The 22,993-nt window shown below is 42.9% G+C and overlaps 1 protein-coding gene across 4 annotated transcripts in view; it reads right to left on the bottom strand.

The window, feature by feature from the left end:
• The window catches only part of LOC132832236 (uridine phosphorylase 1-like), a 110,583-nt gene that overhangs the window by 14,073 nt on the left and 73,517 nt on the right, over positions 1-22,993 (bottom strand). For all 4 annotated transcript variants that reach the window (XM_060850047.1, XM_060850046.1, XM_060850048.1 and 1 more), the window contains one exon: positions 19,485-19,694. In XM_060850047.1, coding sequence (XP_060706030.1) covers positions 19,485-19,694 — 210 coding nt within the window. The remainder of the gene's footprint in view (positions 1-19,484; positions 19,695-22,993) is intronic.

Here is a 22,993-nt window from a genome sequence, read left to right as displayed (position 1 = left end):
TTATAGCTCAATTAAGCTCCTGGTGAACCTTCCTCTTACTCCCTCAAGTGTATCCTTCCTGTAGTAAGGTGACCAGAACTGCACACTGTACTCCAGTTGTGGTCTGACTAACATGCTATATAACTCCAACATTAACTCCTTGATCTTATATTTATACAACGACTGTTGAAAACAATTGTCCCATATGCTGCCTTAACCACCCTATTCATGTGCTCTGCTGACTTTAGGGACCTGAATAAATACCCCAAAATCCCTCTGTTCCTGTAAGTCACCCAGTGTCCTGTTATTCATTAAATGCTCCCTCATCTTGTTTCTCCTTCCAAAGTGTATCTTGCACTTATCAGGGTTAAAGACCATCTGCCCAATCCAGCGATATCTTCCTATAATTTACAACCATCCTCCTTGCTATAAACCACTCTACCACCTTGGTGTCATCTGCAAATTTACTTAACATTCCTCCCACATTTTCATAGACATCATTAAAGTATATAATAAACAGTAAGGGTACCAGTGCTGATCCTTGTGATACACTGCTAGACACTGGCCTCCAGTCACTTAAACAGCCTTCTACCCTACCCTGTGTGTCCTATTACTAAGCCAGTTTCTGATTCATCTTGCCAAGTTTTCCTCAATCCCATGTGCTTTAAACTTCTCAAACAGCTTTTCATGTGGGATCTTGGCAAAAACTTTGCTGAAATCCATATAAATTACATCAACTGAACTTCCCTCATCCACACACTTGATCACATTTTCAAAAACCTCAAACAAATTTGTTAGGTATAACCTCCCTCTGACAAAGCCATGCTGACTATTCCTAGTTAACCCATGCTTTTCCAAGTAAATATTCATTCTGTCCTTCAGAATTTTCTCCAATGATTTCCCTACCACTGACATGAGACTCACTGGTCTGTAATTTTCTGGTTCATCTTGATCACCCTTCTTAAAAAGTGGAACCAGGTCAGCTGCTCTCTGGCAGTTGCCCCTGCCGTGACCACATTCAAAATTTGTGTCAGAGCCCCTGCAATTTCCCGCCTCACCTCCCACAGCAGCTTGGGATGCAATTCAGCCAGGGGATTTATCTGTTTTCAAGACCAACAGAGCCTTCAACACCTCCCCATTTCCTATGTCAAACAATACATGCTCTTGACAATCCCTTTTCCTGTATTTCATACCTACGTCCTCCTGGTCCAGACTGAAGACCAAAGAGAAGTGTCATTTAACACCTTTCCAATATCCTGTGGCCCTCTTGGTCCCTTATGGGTGCTGCTCTTTCCCTGGTTAACTCTTCCATCTATTGTATTTATAAAAATCTTAGGATTCTCCCTAACCCTGACTACACGTCCTTTTTTAATGCCCTCTTTTTGCTCTTCTAATTGCTTTCTTAAATTTCCTCCTGCACTTGCTATATTACTCGAGGGCCACAGCTAAATTTCTCCCTTTGGACTTGCTAAAAGCCTTTCTCCTCTCCCTCATCCAGTCCTGAATTGTCCTAGATATCCAAGCTTCTCTGAATTTATTGCTCCTACATTTCCCGCCAAAGAGTACATTAGATTACTTACAGTGTGGAAACAGGCCCTTCGGCCCAACAAGTCCACACCGACCCGCCGAAGCGCAACCCACCCATACCCCGACATTTACCCCTTACCTAACACTATGGGTAATTTAGCATGGCCAATTCACCTGACCCGCACATCTTTGGACTGTGGGAGGAAACCGGAGCACCCGGAGGAAACCCACGCAGACACGGGGAGAACGTGCAAACTCCACACAGTCAGTCACCTGAGTCAGGAATTGAACCCGGGTCTCAGGCGCTGTGAGACAACAGTGCTAACCACTGTGCCACCGTGCCGCCCTGTACCTCTCGCTAGTTCCTTTTTTTGAGTACACCCCACCCCGTAGCTCCACTGTAGACTTCCCAGTCTACTGTGGCCAGATCCAGCTTAATTTTACTGTATCCTCCTCCTCCTCCTCTTGTCTTTGCACACGCACCCCTTCCCATTTTTCTCCTTGTCCAGAACAAGTTTGAATTGTACCATACTGTGGTCATTACCACTAAAATGTTCTCCCACAGCCACACTGACCACTTGTCTGGCTTCTTTCCCTGGAACCAGTTCCAGCACGGCATCATCCATTGTTGGGCCTTCTATGTATTGATGTAAGAAAAGGGATATTGTGTTGCCTTCCTGCTGCTGGAGTTAAGGATGTCACAGAACAGCTACAGGGAAAGAGGGATCAGTCAGACGTTGTGGCTCTGATTGCAGAGATAGAAAAAGGGAATAGGTTCTGAAGGCAGATTTCAGCGGGTTAGAAAGGAAATTAAAGATAGGATCTCAGTCTCAGGATTACTCCCAAATGTCATTTGCTAGTAAGCACAAGAACAGGAAAATTAATCATTTAGCATTAGCTTTATTGTTGTGTAAATTTGCACTGTACTTTTTAAGCACACGTTGTCACTTACAGCACCATCATAGGTACAAAGGTACCGAGGTACAGATTCTTAAGTACAAATTCTTAAGGGAAAAGAAATTGAAAAATAAAGGAATAAAAGCCAACCTGCAAGGCCACCACACTAGGCCAAGATGGCACCACACCGATACTGTGCTGAGGCCGTGAGTGCGAGTCCCCACTGAGGCCGTGAGTGCGAGTCCCCACTGAGGCCGTGAGTGCGAGTCCTCACTGAGGCCGGGGATCCGAGTCCTCACTGAGGCCGTGAGTGCGAGTCCTCACTGAGAAGAAAGAAGGAAAAAAAAACACAAGGGGAAACAAAACATGGAGCGTATGAGCTCTAGCTGAAGAGACCCACTCGGCCACCATCTTGGGCGGGTATGAACAAGATGAGTATGTAGCTGGAGAACTGAGATAGAAGGAACATCAGATTTCTGAGGAATTGGGACAGTTTCTGGGACAGGTGGGGCCTGTACATACCTTATCCTTATCAGGATTGGAACTGATATTCTTTTTTTTAATTCTTCATTTTTCAATAGTCTCTTTTGTAATTTAGAATAGTGGAAATGGTGGTTACAGCAGTTGAATGTTCCTTCTGCAGAATGTGGGAGGTAAGGGTCACCACTAGTGTTCCTGATGACTGCATCTGCGGGAAATGCACCTAACTCCAGCTCCTTGAAAACCGCATTAGGGAACTGGAGTTGGATGAACTTCAGATCATTCAGGAGGCTGAGTGGGTTATTGAGGAGTTATAGAAAGGTAGTCAAACCTCAGGTACAAGAAAAAGGCAATTGGTTTACAGTCAGGGGATGGAAAGGGAACCAGCCAGCAGTACAGGGATCACCTCAATAACAAGAATACTGTTTTGGATACCGTTGTGTGTTGGGGGGAAGGTGGAGGGGGGAGGGGGAGCGAACCTATCAGGGGTAAGCCATGTATTACAGGTCTCTGGCACAGAGTCTGTCCCTGTTGCTCAGAAAGGAAGGCGGGAGAGAAGCAGAGCTTTAGTCATTGGGGAATCCATTGTTAGTGGACCCCATTGTTAGTGGACCCCATTGTTAGGGGACCAATCGAAGATTCCGTGGGAAGGAAAGACTCACGGTTGGTGTGTTGCCTCCCAGGTGCCAGGCTTCATGATGTCTGGGATTGTGTTTTCAGGATCCTTGAGGGGGAGTAGCCCCAAGTCATGGTCCACATAGGGACCAATGACATAGATAGGAAGAGAGATGGGGATTTAAGGCAGAAATTCAGGGAGCTAGGGTGGAAGCTTAGAGCTAGAACAAACAGAGTTGCTATTTCTGGTTTGGGATCCCTTCCATGTGCTAACGAGGTGAAGAATAGGGAGAGATAGGATTTGAACATGTGGCTACAGGGATAGTGCAGGAGGGAGGGTTTCAGACACCTGGATAATTGGGGCTCATTCTGAGGTAGGTGGGATCTCTACAAACAGGATGGTCTACACCTGAACCAGAGGGATACCAATATCCTGGGGGGTACATGTGCTAATGCTCTTCGGGAAGGTTTAAACTCATTCAACAGGGGGATGGGAACCTAAATTGTAGTTCCAGTTTCCCGCAGGTTCAGGGTAGTGAGATCAGAAATAAGTTTTCAAGGTTGCAAGAGTGCACTGGAAAACAGGAAGGTGGTTTGAAGTGTGTCTACTTCAACACCAGGACATCCAGAATAAGGTGGGTGAAGTTGCAGCATGAGTTGGTAGCTGGGACTTTGATGTTGTGGCCATTTTGGAGACATAGTGCAGGGACAGGAATGGTTGTTGCAGATTCTGGGATTTAAATGTTTCAGTAAGAACAGAGAAGGTGGTAAAAAAGGGGGAGTGTGGCATTGTTAGTCAAGCACAGTATTATGGTGGCAGAAAGGATGTTTGAGGACTTGTTTACTGAGGTAGTATGGGCTGATGTTAGAAACAGGAAAGAAGTCCCCTGTTGGGAGTTTTCTACAGGCCTCCGAATAGTTCCAGAGATATAGAGGAGAGGATAGCAAAGATGATTTGGATAGGAGTGAGAGTAACAGGGTAATTGCTATGGGGGAACTTGAACTTTCCAAATATTGACTGGAAATACTATAGCTTGAGTACTTTCGGTGTGTCAGTTTTTATCCAATGTGTACAGGAAGGTTTCCTGACACAGGACGCAGATAGGCCAACAAGGGGCGAGGCCACATTGGATTTGGTACTGGGTAATGAACCCCCACAGGTGTTAGATTTGGAGGTAGGTGAGCACTTTGATGATAGTGACCACAATTCGGTTATGTTTACTTTAGCAATGGAATGGGATAGATATAGACCACAGGGCAAGAGTTATTGCTGGGGAAAGGCAATTATAATGCAAGATTTAGGATGCAGAGGATGGGGAAAAAAACTGCAGGGGATGGGCACAATTGAAATGTGGAGCTTATTCAGGGAACAGCTACTATGTGTCCTTGATAAGTATGTACCAGTCAGGCAAGGAGGAATTTGTTGAGCAAGGGGCTGTGGTTTACTAAAGAAGTTGATTCACTTGTTAAGAGGAAGAAGAAAGCTTATGTTAGGATGAGACGTGAAGGCTTAGTTAGTGTGCTTGAGAGTTACAGGTTAGCTACGAAAGACCTAAAGAGAGAGCTAAGAAGAGTCAGAAGAGGACATGAGAAGTTGTTGGCAGACTAAAGCTTTCTCTATGGATATCAGGAATAACAGAATGATTAGAGTAAGATTGGAGCCAATCGAGGATAATAGTGGGAACTTGTGCTTGGAGTGCGAGGAGATAGGGGAAGTGCTAAATGAATAATTTTCGTCAGTATTCACACTGGAAAAAGACAACATTTTCGAGGAGATTACTGAGATACAGGCCACCAGACTAGGTGGGATTGAAGTTCACAAGGAGGAAGTGTTAGCAATTCTGAAAAGTGTGAAAATACAAACCCTGGGCCAAATGGATTTATCCTAGGATTCTCAGGGAAGCCAGGGAGGACACTGCAGAGCCTTTAGCTTTGAACTTTATGTCATCAGGACAGGAATAGTGTCAGAAGACTGGGGGATAGCAAATGTCCCCTTGTTCAAAAAGGGCAGGAGAGACAAGCCTGGTAATTATAGACCAGTGAGCCTTACTTCGGTTGTGGGTAAAGTGTTGGAAAAGGTCATAAGAGAGAGGATTTATAATCATCTAGAGAGGAATAAGTTGATTAGGGATAGTCAACATGGTTTTGTGAAGGGTAGGTTGCACCTCACAAACCTTATTGAGTTCTTTGAGATGGTGATCAAACAGGTAGATGAGGGTAAAGCTATTGATGTGGTGTATATGATAAGGCAATTGATAAGGTTCCCCACTGTAGGCTATTGCACAAAATACAGAAGTATGGGATTGAGGATGATTTAGCAGTTTGGATCAGAAATTGGCTAGCTGGAAGAAGACAGAGGATGGTTGATGGGAAATGTTCATCCTGGAGTTCATTTACTAGTACGGTACTGCAAGGACCTGTTTTGGGTCCATTGCTGTTTGTTGTTTTTATAAATGGCCTGGATGAGAGTGTAGAAGGATGGGTTAGTAAATTTGTGGATCAGTGGAGTTGTGGATATTGCCGAAGGATGTTGCAGGTTACAGAGGGCCATTGCTACATTGCAGAGCTGGACTGAGAGGTGGCAAATGGTGTTCAATGCAAAAAAGTGTGAGGTGATTCACTTTGGAAGGAGCAACAGGAATAAAGAGTATTGTGCTAACGATAAGATTCTTGGTAGTGTAGGTGAGCAGTGAGATCTTGGTGTCCAGGAACACAGATCCTTGAAAGTTGCCACCCAGGTTGGTAGGGTTAAGAAGGCATACAGTGTGTTAACTTTTATTGGTAGAGGGATTGAGTTTCGGAGCCATGAGATTATGTTGCAGTTGTACAAAACGCTGATACGGCCGCACTTGGAGTATTGCGTACAGTTCTGGTCACCGCTTTATAGGAAGGATGTGAAAGCTTTGGAAATAGTGTGGAGGAGATTTACTAGGATGTTGCCGGGTATGGAGGGAAGGTCTTATGAGGAAAGGCTGAGGGATTGAGCCTGTTTTTGTTAGAGAAGAAGGTTGAGAGGTGACTTAATAGAGACATATGAGATAATCAGTGAGTTAGATACAGTGGATAGTGAGAGTCCTTTTCCTCTGATGGAGATGGCTAGCATGAGGGGACATAGCTTTAAATTGAAGGGTGATAGATATAGGACAGTTGCCAGAGGGAGTTTGTTTACTCAGAGTAGTAGGGGCATGGAATGCCCTTCCTGCAACAGTAGTAGACTTGCCAACTTTAAGCATTTAAATGGTCATTGGATAGGCATATGGATGAAAATGGAATTGAGGTTAGATTGGCTTCAGATTGGTTTCACAGGTCGGAGTAACATCAAGGGCTGAAGGGCCTGTACGGCATTATAATGTTTTATATACTTGCAGAGAAATTTGCTAGTGTTTTTGGGATGGGTTTAAATTAGCTTATTGGGGGATGACAGCATAAGGGGTAATGAAATTGGAAGGAAGTAAAGTTGGTAACAGGGACCAAAGGATGTTAGGGACAGTAGAAGAGAGGATAAACAAAGCCAATCTGTCTGAAAGAGCCACAATGTCAAAAAGACAAAGTTAGGGCACTGTATCTGAATGCATAAAGCATTCACAATAAGATAGATGATCTCAAGGCACAGAAATGCAAGTTTATTATCTACTTGTTATTCCAAAGACATGCCTGCATTGTGACCAACACTGGGATTTGAATATTCAGCAATATTTGTTTAGGAAGGAGATGGAGCTGTGCTAACAATAAGGGATGGGATCAGTAAGGGAGGGTCAAGCTGATGAATAGTCACTTAGACTTGAAACATGAGTTTACTTTCTCTCCATGGATGCTGCCTGACCCAGTGTTATCTTCAGTATTTTTTTGTTTTCAGTACAGATTTCAGCATCTGCACTTATTTACTTCTACAAAGTATGTAATCTGTTTTGGTGGAGCTAAGAGCAGCAGACATTGGTTAGAGTATTTAGCTATCAAATAGTATTGAGTGTGTGCAGTACTGTATGAATCAGGAGATGACAAAAGCGTGTAGCATGGGCAACATATTAATCACAGGTAACTTCAGCCAGGCCCTGTCGAGCTTGGAATGCCCGATGTAGCTGAGCCGTCACCTACAAGGAGAGCTTCCTCCGGTTCAATGTCCTCATCCTTCTCCTCTGACTGCTCCGGTTCTCCTGGCTCCTCAGCACCTACACGTCACCTTGTTGCCTTCTATAATTGTGAGAACACAGCCTGACAGCATATTGTAGCACACTCCGAACTGAAGCTCCAAGCTGCGGGACTACATCTTCTGTTCACTCCACCACAGCCTGGTTGCAACTTGTGCATCAAATTAGTGAAAATGCTGCACACCAGCTGAATGAGTAACACATTACATCTGAAAGGGAATACTTGCATTCCTCTAACTCCCTTCCCATTCCAGGTCAATAACAACCAATAAATGTTTTGTTACAATCATTAGTCTGCAATGTCATACTTACATGACACATGATGCAGCATGTGTCCACAGCTCCTTGAAAGTACCACAATAAGTCCTTTTGGACGGTGTTTGATGTATGAGCATATTCACTGTGTATATGTGCAAATAAATGCTTGAAATGTAGCTGGAGTTTGCAAACACATGCTTTATGTATTAACCCATTCAATATCCTATTGTTCAGCAGATGTGAATTTTACACTTTCAACCATCCAATACTGACTCTGCCCGCCCTGGGCATTATCTCAGTCATTTTCCAAGTGCATTTCACATCCAGAGAACAGCTAATGATGGCATGGTGCCTAGCTCACGTTAGACACCGTCTTCACTGGGCAACACCTGATCACCAGGCAACACATTCCCACTATACATATTAAGATTCACCCATCACTGTCCTTGTTCCCATCTCCAAAAATCCTTCTGGTTCCTCCCTCCTAGCCTTGATTCTCACATCCCCCCCCCCCCCCCCCCCCCCCCCGCTGTACAAAGCCTCCTTGACAGATGGACTCCAGGACTGTATTTATCCCAGACCTCTGGCTAAATTTGATAAACAGCTTTTCGATGTTACTGATCCGCTCCTCACCACTGTATTTGCAGCTCCCTGACTGCTCGTGTTGGCCCTACAGGACAGGGCAGTGCCTACTCCCTAGAGAGGTGTCAATTAGCTTCCCTGACAGTGACTGTCACAAGCCGATGAGTGACTGTGCGGCCAAGCCCTCGGACTGTGTATAGAGTATGTGCCCCTGATGGACGAGATCAGCACCACTGGACGGACGGACAGACACACACACACACACACACACACACACACACACACACACACACACACACACACACACACACACATATATCCCCCTGATTTAACTGAGGACCACCCCACCCAGTTTCTGGCATGTTTGGTTGATTGTAAATGATGTATTTGCCCTGCAGGCAGCTAGTACATGCTGTAGTTGTTAGATTTATATCTCAGTGTGCCTTATAGCAAGGCATTACGCTATTGATGTCTCATTTCAAGTACTTTATTCTATGAATTAAGGAACTTGCAAGCACTATGCAAGATGTAATTGAGACAAACTACTGAATTAGTCTATTTTACCAAATGTCTGGAGGAATCAAGTGACAACAACATTAATGCACTGAACTTGAGTGTGACAATGAGTCAAGGCAGGACACCATTAATTTAGGTTTGAATTCAACCTTGTTTAAAGATATCTATGTTAAGAAGGGTATTGTTGTTTTTTGGTAATCGTTGCAGAATCAATGTTTGAATCTAACCATTTATATTTGTTAATATAAATGTAAAAGAATTAACACAGTCAAATTAAAAGGAGTTTTTTCAGACATAGAAGCATACCATGCTGCTATAAGCTTTCAAACCAGAATAAGGAACCACAAGGGTTACCATAACTTTACAACTTAAATATTTCATATATTGCAAAGTGGTGAGACAGAAATAAACCAATTTCATTTCAATTATCCCCTGAAACTTTGTGACACAGACACACAGTGCATCCAATGAATCCAGCAAAATCTGGACAATATCCAGACGTGGTCTGAGAAGGGACATGTAATATTTGTGCCACACATATGCCAGGCAATAATCATATCCAACAAGAAACAATTTAACCATTGCCCCAAGACATTCATTGATGTTACCATCATGGAATCCTGAGGTTACCACTGACTAAAAACTGAACTGAATGAGCCACAAAAATACGATGGCGACCAGGTGAGAGACTAGGAATCCTGTAGCAACTCATTTCCTGACTCCCTAAAGCCTGCCCACTACCTACAAATCTCAAGTTAGGAGTGTAATGGAATACTACTCCTTTGCCTGGATGGGTACAGATGCAACACAAGAAAATTGACACCATCCAGGACAAAACAGCCTACTTCATTGGTAGCACATTCACAAACATTCACTCCCTCAACCACTCTGTAAGAGCAGCGCGTACCATCTACAAGATACACTGCAGAAATTCACTAAAGCTCCTCAGACAGCATCTTCCAAACCCATGACCACTTCTACCTAGAAGGACAAGGACAGCAAATGCATGGAAATACCACTCTTTGCTAGTTCCCTGCCATGCCCGTCGTTATCCTGAATTGGAAATATATTGCTGTACCATCGGTGTCATTGGATCAAATCCTTAAATTTCCTCCTGAATGGCATTGTAGAGGTATGTGCAGCACATGGTCTGTTGCTGTTCAAGAAAGCAGCTCATCACCAGCTTCTCCAGGGCAGGTAATGAATACTGACTCAGTCAGTGATACCCACATCCCATGAGTGATTTTTTTAAAAAGCCTTTTAGAATGCTGTGGGGGAAAGCTGGCACAATGCTATGTGAAGGCATCAGAGCACATGCTTTCGCACTGTCATGCCTGCTTGTCAGACAGGCAAGGTGGCAAATGGCACACCACCCAGAGGTCAATTAAGCCAATTAAGAAGCCAATTAAGAAACTCTTTCCTCACCATCTGCCTTGCACCATAAGATCCCGGAAGAGATCTATGCCTATTGTTTTTCTCATGCTAATCTGACGAAGATCACACACTATACACCATATATACTCAAGTAATAGTCGATCTCACGTAAAAGTTGACCCCTTATTTTTGGCCAAAAGTCTGGAATTTTCCATATATCTTATGTAAAAGTCAACCTTGGTTCTTCACAGATAACAGATCAACATTTGTGAGTCAAGATATTATCCTGTATAAAAATGTTACGATGAGGGAATGAAGTTTTTCTTTTATGTTATTATGTAACTTGATGTACAATTCACACCATTTCAGCATGGGAGTCAGGTGACAACCAACATTATGGAATGCAGTCCCATACCTCATTGAGGTTTTGAAATATCTTCATTGCTTTGTGTAAAAATGCCCCTCCAGGAAACTAAAAGAAATTACGGCAGTGTTTAAACTGAAAGTTATTGAAGTTGCAGAGAAACTTGAGAGACTGGAGAAAGATATCAAACCAACGTCAGATAATGTTAAAACTAAAGCATGGGTAAGCCTAGTAAATGGCCACAATTAGACAAAAAAGTTGCTGAGTGGGTACTTCAAAATCATCGAAATAGAAAATGCTGTTAGCCACGAAGCCATCTGAATCCATGCACAAAATGGATCAAAGAAGGATGGAATTTCCGATTTTAAGGGAAGTGCTGGATGGTTCACAAGGTTCCTGAGAAGGCATGACAGAGAACTACCATTGCGCAAAAGCTGCCTACTGATAAGATAAGATATTACAGGTTCACGAGTTTGTAATCAGAAATCGGCAGAAGGAAGGCTACAAGTTATCATGCAGTAGAAACATGGACAAAATGCCTATTACCCTCAACATGCTAGAGAGTCGCACTGTGAACCAAAAAGGAGCAAAAAGACAAATATTGGTGAAAACCACTAGCCATGAGAAAAATAGGTTGACTTTAGTTCTTTCCTGTATGGCTGATGAAACTAAGTCAAAACCAATAGCTGTTTTTAAGAGAAAAACTTTGCCAAAGGAGAAATTTCCAAAAGGAATTGTCATCCATATGCATCCACAAGGTTGGATGGATGAAGATGGATGTAGAAAATGGATAAAGGAAAGTTGGAATTTATGACCTGGTGGACTAGACAAGGAAAAATGTTTGCTCGCCAGGGACCAGTGTCGATCACATCCAGTGAAGAATGTTGTTAATAACATCTAATCACATAATACTGACATAGCTGTAATTCCCTGCAGACTTACAAGTGTTTTGCAACTAGTAGATGTTGGTATCAATAAGCCATTTAATGAGAATGAAGTGAAATAACTGGATGGGTGATGAAGAAAAAGCATACAGGAAAGGAGACAGTATGTAAACTCCATCACTGCCACTGATCTGTGAATGGGCCGTTCAATCACGGAAGGAAATAAAAGCTGACACTATTTTCAAATCATTTAAGAAATGTGGAATTTCAAATGCATTAGACAGTACAGAGGATGATTATTTGTGGAGGTGACAGTGTGTTGCTGGAAAAGCACAGCAGGTCATGCAGCATCTGAGGAGCAGGAGAATCGATGTTTCGGGCCGGAGCCCTTCATCAGGAATGAAGAACAAGTGGATGATGTGCTACCATTAACTATGGACAGCGAGGATGAAGAGGATCCATACGATGATAGCATTCATCCAGATGATTATGAAGCTTTATTTGGTGTTGAAGATGATGAACAGTGTGATTTTGCAGGATTTTAATGAACTTTTATATTTGACATGTTTAACTTAAGATGTAAAATGTATTGGTAATTGTGATCTAAAGTCGTATTTAATTCTACTTCACTTGTAAGTATAAATAAGAGCTTATTCCTGGTAATTCATTTTTGTTTCTATTGTCTTTACCCGGTAATTACCATAATTTGTTGTGCTTTTTTTTCTTTATTCGTTTAGAGATCAGCTGGGCTTCTGCTAATGATATGGTATGAATTTTAACGGACCCCTTAAGTTGAATCTTAAAAAGTAGTCTAAAACATTCACCTATTATTTGATTATGTACTGTACTATCCTAAAGGCTTGAAGTATAATGATAAAAGGAAAAGCATCTGGAAAAATCTTCAGTGCTTAAGGTCTGATTGACGTCCTATGTGAATGTTTGGATGACCAATAATGCAACCCAATGTGCACTGACTGCATTCAGAAAAGCCAGGTTTATGTGTAACTGAATATTGTACCCTATCACCAAGATGTATGGGTCATATTTTACACTCAGACTACCATTGCCTCCTACATTTTTTGTTAAAGAAATCTGACAGAACTCTCATAGAATGGATACCTAGGGGAAGTCAAACCATATCCTTTTCTATAGCAGTAGTTGTTGTATTCTGTGATTTAGATGTTTTGACAGCTTCTGTGAAAGGGTAAGTGTGAAAGGTAAATGTGAAGCTAGGATGCCAGGAGGATAGGATGCCAAATGGGTAGTGTGCCAGGCGGTAGGGATTTGAATTAGAATGTGGTGCTACAAAAGCTCAGCAGGTCAGGCAGCATCCGAGAAGCAGGAAAATCAATGTTTTGGGCATAAGCCCTTCATCAGGAATGAGGCTTGTGGGCTGAGAGTTAAATGGGAGAGGGGAAGGGAGCTGAGAATGCAATAGGTAGATGAAGTGGATGGGAAGGTGATAGGTCAGAGAGGAGGGTGGAGCAGATGGACGATGGACAGGTCAAGAAGGCGGTCCTGAATTGGAGGCTTGGAACTGGGATAACATGGGGGAAGGGGAAATCAGGAAACAGGTGAAATCCACATTAATCCCGTGTGGTTGCAGGGTCTGAGGGTGGAAGATGAGGCGATCTTCCTCCAGGCATCAGGTGGTTAGGGTTTGGCGATGGAGGAGGCCCAGGACCTGCGTGGAATGGGAGGGGGAGTTGAAAGTGTTCAGCCTCAGGGTGGTAATGTTGGTTGGTGTGGCTGTCCCAGAGATGTTCCCTGAAACGATCTGCAAGTTGGTGTCCTGTCTCTTTGAGTGCAACGAATATAGTAGATGGCATTTGTGGAGATGCAGGTAAATTTCTGTCAGATGTGGAAGGATCCTTTGGGGCCTTGGACAGAGGTGAGGGGGGAGGTGTACGAGCAGGTTTTGTACATCCTGCAGTGGCAGGGGAAGGTGCCAGGATTGGAGTGAGGGCTGGTGAGGGTGCATGGATCTGATAAGGGAGTCATGAAGGGAATGGCCCCTCCGGAATGCTGATAGGGGTGGGGACGGAAATATGTCTTTGCTGGTGGGATCTGTTTATAGGTGGCAGAAGTGGCAGAGGATGATGCGAGGTATATGGAGGTTGGTGGAGGAAGGTGAGGACCAGGGTGGGGGGGGGTCTGTCCTTGTTGAGTTGGGAGCTGCCCTGTGTGAGGCTGTCTGTGCCACAATGGTCAGGCTGATTCTGATCTAAAAAAAATGGACTTATACAATCTTACATGGATTCATGCAGTTTTTCAGCAAAGTAAAATGTAATTCTGCAAGTACAAATTCACTCCGCAAACTTATATATGTGTGTGTGTGTGTGTGTGTGTGTATGAGAGAGGGTCTGAGAGAGTTTGTGTGTCTGTAGGAGTGTGTGTGTGTGCAGGAGTATCTGTGTGTGTATTGGAGTGTCTGATGTGTGTGTAGGAGTGTCTGTGTGTGTATTCGAGTGTCTGATGTGTGTGTAGGAGTGTCTGTGTGTGTGCGTTTGACTGTGTGTGTGCGTAGTGCATTGGGGTCACCTGTAGTATGACATGAACCCAAGGTCCTGGTCGAGGCCCTCCCTATGTTCGGTACCCATGAGGATGTCCAATGCACTTTACACACACACACACACATACATACACACAAGTTTGTGGGGTGAATTTTGTACTTGCAGAATTACATTTTACTTTGCTCAAAAACTGCATGAATCCATGTAAGGTTCTGTAAATCTGTTTTTTTTATGAGAATCAGTCTGACCATTGTGGCACAGACAGTCTCACACAGGGCACCTCACACCTTTAATGCATTATCTGGACTGACATGACACCAATTAGAACATAGAACATAGAAAGATACAGCGCAGTACAGGCCCTTCGGCCCTCGATGTTACGCCGACCGAATCCTACCTAACCTACACTAGCCCAATAACTTCCAAATGGCTATCCAATGCCCGCTTAAATGACCATAAAGAAGGAGAGTTCACCACTGCTACTGGCAGGGCATTCCATGAACTCACAACCCGCTGTGTAAAGAATCTATCCCTAACATCTGTCCTATACCTACCACCCCTTAATTTAAAGCTGTGTCCCCTAGTAACACCTGACTCCATTAGCGGTAAAAGGTTCTCAGTGTCGACCCTATCTAAACCCCTAATCATCTTATACACCTCTATCAAATCTCCCCTAAACCTTCTCTTCTCCAATGAGAACAGCCCCAAGTGCCTCAGCCTTTCCTCATAAGATTTTCCTACCATTCCAGGCAACATCCTGGTAAACCTCCTCTGCACTCGTTCCAATGCCTCCACATCCTTCCTATAGTATGGCGACCAAAACTGCACACAATACTCCAGATGAGGCCGCACCAGAGTCTTATACAGTTGCAACATGACCTCAGGACTCCGGAACTCAATTCCTCTACCAATAAAGCCCAGTACACCATATGCCTTCCTCACAGCACTATTTACCTGGGTGGCAACTTTCAGAGATCTGTGTACATGGACACCAAGATCCCTCTGCTCATCCACACTACCAAGTAGCCTACCATTAGCCCAGTAATCCATCATCTCATTACTCCTACCAAAGTGAATGACTTCACACTTAGCTACATTGAATTCCATTTGCCACATTTCTGCCCAGCTCTGCAACTTATCTATATCCCGCTGTAACCTACCACTTCCTTCCTCACTATCCACAACTCCACCGACTTTTGTGTCATCCGCAAACTTGCTTACCCAGCTTTCAAGCCCTTCCTCTAGATCATTTATAAAGATAACAAAAAGCAATGGTCCCAAAACAGATCCTTGTGGTACACCGCTAGTAACTGCACTCCAAGATGAACATAGTCCATCAACTACTACCCTCTGCCTTCTTCCAGCCAGCCAATTCCTAATCCAAACCTCTAATGTATCCTCAATGCCATACCTCCGTAGTTTTAGCATTAGCCTACCATGGGGAACCTTATCGAACGCCTTACTAAAATCCATATACACAACATCTACTGCTTTACCCTCGTCCACTTCCTTAGTCACCTTCTCAAAGAACTCAATAAGGTTTGTGAGGCACGACCTGCCCTTCACAAAACCATGCTGGCTATCCTTGATCACGTTATTCCTATCCAGATGTTCATAAATCTTATCCCTTACCATTCTCTCTAAGACTTTGCCCACCACTGAAGTCAGACTCACTGGCCTATAGTTACTAGGGCTATCCCTACTCCCTTTCTTGAACAAGGGGACCACATTCGCTATCCTCCAGTCCTCTGGTACTATTCCCGTTGACAATGACGACATAAAAATCCAGGCCAATGGCTCTGCTATCTCCTCCCTAGCTTCCCATAGGATCCTAGGGTAAATGCCATCAGGCCCAGGAGACTTATCTATTTTCATCCTCTCCAATATTCCCAGAACCTCTTCCCTGCATATTTCCAGGCCATCCATTCTAATCATTTGTGACTCCATATTCACATCAGCAACAGTGTCCTGTTCCTGAGTGAATACTGATGAAAAGTATTGATTTAGTGTCTCAATTGTTAAAGTTCATTTGAGAATGTAACTTTTGGAAAATGTTTTGTGGTTTACATATAAAAGAACGAAAACCAACACGGTCATTCTAAAAGATGAGAGACTTAACAAACAATCCAGGTATTTTCAATATATAATTTCAGTTACATCTCACTGTAAACTTCTGCTCTAAATTCTGTGTCTTACGATCTTATACTCCACAACCACCTGATGAAGGAGCAGCACTTCGAAAGCTAGTGCTTCCAAATAAACCTGTTGGACTATAACCCGGTGTTGTGTGATTTTTAACTTTGTTTCAACCTATTCATCTTATTCTAAGCAAATGATTTTCCACACATAATGCAAAGTAACTTTACCACTGCTGTAACAAAAATGAATTAGTTACTCATTGTCAAATCTGTTCAATATCCACTTCATAGAAAGCAAAAACAGACACTGCAGCTGCTATTCTCCCATGACATTTAGATCTATGTCAATTTCCCCCACCATTAACATACAGAAAGGTACCGCTGAACAAACAGCAACACTAATATCAAAGCTATAAATGCACAATCAAAAATTGAATACTCTGCAATGAATAGCATACCACTTGTTCTCTCAAAAACATCTACAAGCTTTAAATTAGAATTACTTTGTAATATCACTTACCTGGATCAATGAAGTGACGACAACATTAAGGACATTTGACACCATCCAAGCCAAGGCAATTTGTTTGACTGACATCTTTACTGTCTGATTGACGCTCACTCCTCCAGCATCCAATAAATACAGCCTTTACCATTGACAATGTGCAGCAAGCAGACTGTCAAGGTTATCTGAACAGCATCACTCCCTTACCATTCCTACCACAAAAGCATGTAAAAGACATACGTCCTAGAATCATGACTATCTCCTCATAACGCACCATCCAGATTTGCAGTAATGTTCTGGCATGTTCAACATTAACACCAGGACTGCAGTGGTTCAAGGAGAAACCTTAACCTATATTCACACAGTAGCAAGGATTAATGAACGCTTTCTGCCAATATCACTAATACCTTAAAAATAAAATAAACACAACCAAAAAGACCAACATTGAAATATCAGAAATCTTCAGCATGTTAGATTAATACTCTTTATACAAGTGAACAGCAACTCTTAGCATCTTTCTTTGTTGGCTATGTGGCCTAGTGAAACAACTTTACAACATGGCAGAGGCAGGCCAAACCTTTGTTCCTGTGTTATCTCTTTTAAAACAAAAGTTGTATTTAGTCCCATATACACAGCAGACCTCATCCTGAAGTACCTCTCTATCTCTCAAATTACTTATGTAATTAGCTTTCATCATCATTTTACATTGAGCAATACAGATTCCGGCAACCCAGTGGTGAAATCTCTCATCTCCTGTCTGGATCTTTTTCGCAATGAGTTTCTTTAGATATACAAATGGTGAATGAGAGGCCACTGGAAAATGAGGAGATAATAGTAGGGAACAAAGCAATGGCTGAGGAACAGAATAACTACTTCAGGTCAGTCTTCATGATGGAAGACACGAGTAATATGTCAAAAATTCAAGAGTGTGAGGGGACAGAGCTGAGCATGGTGACCATCGTCAAGGAGAAGCTGCTAGAAAAACTGAATGGCCTGAAGGTGGATAAATACCTGGACCAGATGGACTATATCCCAGAGTTCGAAGGGAGATAGCTGAAGAGATAACAGAGGCATTAGTGGTGATCTTTCAGGAAGCGCTAGAATCAGGAAGGGTCCCAGAGGACTGGAAAAATCACTAACATGACACCTGTTGAAAAGGTTCCTCCTCAGGATGGCAGCTGGTGACAAGTGGGGTTCCGCAAAGCTCAGTGTTGGGACCACAACTTTTCACTTTGTATGTTAACGATCTAGATGAAGGAACTGAGGGCATTCTGGCTAAGTTTGCAGATGATACAAAGATAGGGAGAGGGCCAAGTAACATTAAAGAGGTGGGGAGGCTGCAGAAGGATTTGGACAGGTTAGGAGAGTGGGCAAAGAAGTGGCAGATGGAGTACAATGTGGGAAAGTGTAAGGTCATGCACTTTGGTAAGAAGAATAGAGGCATGGACTATTTTCTAAATGGGGAGAAAATTCAGAAGTGCAAAAAGACTTGGGAGTTCTAGTTCAGGATTCTCTGAAGGTAAACTTTCAGGTTGAGTCAGTAGTTAGGATGGCAAATGCAATGAAGACATTTATTTTGACTTGAATATAAAAGCAGGGATGTACTTCTGAGGCTCTCTTCAGACCACATTTGGAGTTGTGTGTGCAGTTTTGGGCCCATATCTCAGGAAGGATGTACCGGCCCTGGAGCATGTTCAGAGGAGGTTCACGAGAATGGTCCCAGGAATGAAAAGCTTAACCTATGAGAAATGTTTGAAGACTCTGGGTTTATACTTGATGGAGTTTAGAAGGATGAGGGTGGGGGGGGTGGGACCTCATTGAAACATACAGAATACTGAACAGCATGGACAGAGGAGATGTTAGGAAGATGTCTCCATTCGTAGGAGAGACTAGAACCCGAGGGCAGAGCCTTCAAGTAAAAGGAAAACTTTTAAAATGGAGAAAAGGTGAAACTTCTTCAGCCAGAAAGTGGTGCATCTATGGAATTCATCGCCATCGAAGGCTGTGGAGGCCATGTCATTTTGTGTACTTAAGACTGGGATAGATAGGTTCTTGAGTATCAAGGGGATCAAGGGTTACAGGGAGAAAGTGGGAGAATGGGTTTGAGAATATATGACAACCAGTTTAGCTATATTAAATGTAAATTACATCTGACAAGTTTTACTGAGTTCTATACTGAAATCATTAAGGTAGTTGATGATGGAATATGTGATTGAATGGCAGAGCAGACTCAATGGGCTGAATGGCCTAATTCCTACCCTCTATGTCTAATGGTCTTATGATCTTATATCTCTAGTTATTGACCTCTTGCCAAAGTTCTGCAATGTCTTTCTGCTTGATCAAAACCTCTCGATATCCTGAAAGCTGCAATGAAATAAACCTTTGATTTCTTCTTCAAATGGAGAAAAGTCCTAATTTTCCCAATTTCCTCTCATAACGGAGTCTCCTTGTCCTTGCTGGCATCCTTGTAATCCTCCTCTGAACTCTTTCCAAGGACTTCACTACTTTCCTGAAGTTTGACATACAGAATTCCCCATGATATTCCTACTGAGGCCTAACCAGTGAATTTGTGACCTGAGATTTATAAACTGATCATTCATATTCTCTATCCATAAACAGGGTTCTGTCATTGAGACTCATCTAGACTGTTCCTTTCAAACAATAAACTGTGGTACATTCAAGGATACTTCATGAATATTTGGTCTACCTTCATAGAAATCAGAGGTGCACAGGGTTGTACCAATGATGGTGTCAAATTGGTTATTTTCTTTGCTGCAGTTCAGTAGTTCCTGAGACAGATGTGCGTTTAGTTCTGTGCAGTAAGCTGTGGTCTTCCCCATTACATTCTGTTCAAAGTGTGGATGGAAGGAAGGATCGACTGAGACTTTGCTGATCACAACCGTGCCTGGCTTCAAGCCTGAGAAATGAGAAAAAGAGAACTCAAAATTGAAATCCAATAGAATGAATATCATTTATAAATAATGCAATGTCATATCTACCTGAGTCCAGGTCATTGCTATATATTGAAAATATTGGTTCCAAAACTGCACTCTGGGAGATACACTGTTTAGTTTGTTTTATTTTTAAAAATTGCCATTCACCACTAATCTTTGCTTTCTGTATGGTAGTCAATTTAATATCCACACTTCCACTGTCACTTTAAACACATTGTCTTCTACGATGGTAAAATGTTCATTATGTGTCAATTTATCAAATATCTTTTAAAAATTGATGTTCGTATGAACAAAATTCCTTTATCAACTACCTTAATGATTTCAGTATAGAACTCAGTAAAACTTGTCAGATGTAATTTACATTTAATATAGCTAAACTGGCTGTCATTCACTAATCCACGCTTTTCCAAATAACTTGTAATTTTGTTCCAAATTATGAATCTCTTTTCCTTAGTGTTGATCTGAGGCTAATTGGTCTGCAGTCACTGGGTTTACCTCTGCCACTACTTTTTGTATAAAGATGCAACAATTGTAACCATAGAGTCATGGAGTTGTGCAGCAGAGAAACACACTCTTTGGTTCAAATTTTCCGTGCCGATCAGATATCCTAAATTAATCTAGTCCCATTTGCCAATATTTGGCCCATATCCCTCTTAAACCCTTCCTATTCATGTCCCCATCCAGGTGCCTTTTGAAAGTTGTAATTGTACCAGCCTCCACCACTTCCTCTGACAGCACATTCCATACACACACCACCCTCTGTGTGAAAAAGTTGCCCCTCAGGTCCCTTTCAAATCTTTCCTCTCTCACCTTAAACCTATGCCCTCTAGTTTTGGAATCCTTCACCCTGGGAAAAAAAAGACCTTGGCTATTCACCCTATCCATGCCCCTCATGATTTTATAAACCTCTATAAGGTCTCCGAAGTTCCAGGGAAAATAGCCTCAGTCTATTCTGCCTCTCCCTATAGCTCAAACACTTCAATCCCAGCACCATCCTCGTATATCTTTTCTGAACCCTTTCAAGTTTAACAACATTGTTCGTATCACAGGGAGAACAGAATTGAATACAGTATTCCAAAAGTAGCTTAACCGATGTGCTGCACAGCCGCAACTTGACCTCCCAACTGCTATATTCAATGCTCTGACCAATGAAGCATATCAAAAGTGCTTTTCACTACCCTGTCCACTTGTGAATCAACCTTCAAGAAACTATGGTACTGCACCTCTAGGTTTCTTTGTTTAACAACATTCCCCAGGACCCTACCATAAACTGTATAACTTCTGCCTTGAATTGTCTTACCAAAATGCAACATCTCACAATTATCTAAATTAAACTTCATCTGCCACACCTTGGCCCATCTGGTCAAGGTCCCATTGTACTCTGAGATAAAGCGCAGCAGGTCAGGCAGCATCCAAGGAGCAGGAAATTCGACGTTTCGGGCATAAGCCCTTCATCAGGAATGAGGAAAGTGTGTCCAGCAGGCTAAGATAAAAGGTAGGGAGGAGGGACTTGGGGGAGGGGCGATGCCCCCACCCCACTCCGGCCTATCACCCTCACCTTGACCTCCTTCCACCTATCACATCTCCATCGCCCCTCCCCCAAGTCCCTCCTCCCTCCCTTTTATCTTAGCCTGCTGGACACACTTTCCTCATTCCTGAAGTAGGGCTTATGCCCGAAACGTCGAATTTCCTGCTCCTTGGATGCTGCCTGACCTGCTGCGCTTTAACCAGCAACACATTTTCAGCTCTGATCTCCAGCATCTGCAGACCCCACTTTTTACTTGTACTCTGAGATAACCTTCTCCACTATCCACTAAGCCACTAATTTTGGTGTCATCTGCAAACCTATTAACCATTCGATGGAGGATTGAAAAAACTTGTGGCTGTTAAGTGCTGATCCATTTTTGAGGTAATTTAGGTGTTGGAATTCCCTCGAATTCCAGGAGCAGCTGTCACGTTGTATCGGAACTTTGGGGAAAAAAGATCAAAACAACAACCTTTTAAAAGGAGGAAGAGAGACAAAAGGCAGCGACCACATGATCAGTAAGGGAGAGTGAGAAAGAGCCTACACTGCCAACTGACACAGCAATGAATCTGTGCAATTCCTGCCTTTGCTGTTTAAGTTCATGTATCTCTGGACATTGGAATGCATCTCAGAAAAATTAACAAACAGCAAAATTCACAACAGACTTGGAGGATCCAGTGTGGGCAAGCTCACAGCACAGGAACAGACAAGTGCTTAGTTTTTAATGTGTAACTTTGCAGTAAGTCTACAATATTGAGTAGAGTGGGTTCTTTCTTGATTATATGTCTTATTGAAATCTGTCTCTTGATTAAATTTTAAAAATATAAACCCATAAGTATTAAGTTAGTCTGGATCAGTGTTTTTTTTTTAGAGCAATAAGACGGTGCTATTTTCTGGGTCTGTAGATTGTGAGAGAGCAAAGGTGGCCTTGAGTAGAGTGATATGCTCTTCCTGGCAGATGTGGGTGTTTAGTGAGAGTTTTCATGTTACTGATGATTATGTCTGCAGGAAGTGCAAATCCTATTAGATCTCATGGATCAGTTGGAGGGGCAGTTAGAGGCAATGAGGAATGTACAAGAGCAAAGGGGTGTGATGGATGACAGTTATAGGAAAGGACAAAAGCCACAGATCCAGTCAGGTAGCTGGGTTACCTCCAGGAAAGGTAAAAGAGGGAGGCAGGTAGTGCAGGGTCTTCTGCGGCTATCCCCATTTCAAACAAGTATGCTGTTTTGAAAAACGTATGGGGTGATGGACTTTCAAGGGGATGTAGCACAAACAGCTAGGTTCCTGGTATTGAAACCGGGTGCTCCGGTTTCCTCCCACAGTCCAAAGATGTGCGGGTCAGGTGAATTGGCCATGCTAAATTGCCCGTAGTGTTAGGTAAGGGGTAATGTAGGGGTATGGGTGGGTTTCGCTTCGGCGGGTCGGTGTGGACTTGTTGGGCCGAAGGGCCTGTTTCCACACTGTAAGTCTAATCTAATCTAATCTAATGTAATAAGGGGTATGTCAGGTTCCAAGTGATCAATTATGTTAGGGGGCGTTCGAGTCAGAGGCACAGACAGATGTTTCTGCGGCCAGCAGTGAACAATCAGAATGGTGTGTTGCCTCCCTGGTGCTAGGATCAGAATATCTCAGAGAAGGTGCAGAATGTTTTCGGGGCGGGGGGGTGGGGGGGGCAGTCAGCAGGAGGTCATTGTCAACATTGCAACCAATGACATAGTAAGGGAAAAGGATGTG

The sequence above is a fragment of the Hemiscyllium ocellatum genome, chromosome 34 (genome assembly GCF_020745735.1).
Source record: "Hemiscyllium ocellatum isolate sHemOce1 chromosome 34, sHemOce1.pat.X.cur, whole genome shotgun sequence".
Taxonomy (NCBI): Eukaryota; Metazoa; Chordata; class Chondrichthyes; order Orectolobiformes; family Hemiscylliidae; genus Hemiscyllium; species Hemiscyllium ocellatum.
Note: the sequence above shows the minus strand (reverse complement) of the source record. Positions and strands in the feature narration are given on the sequence as shown.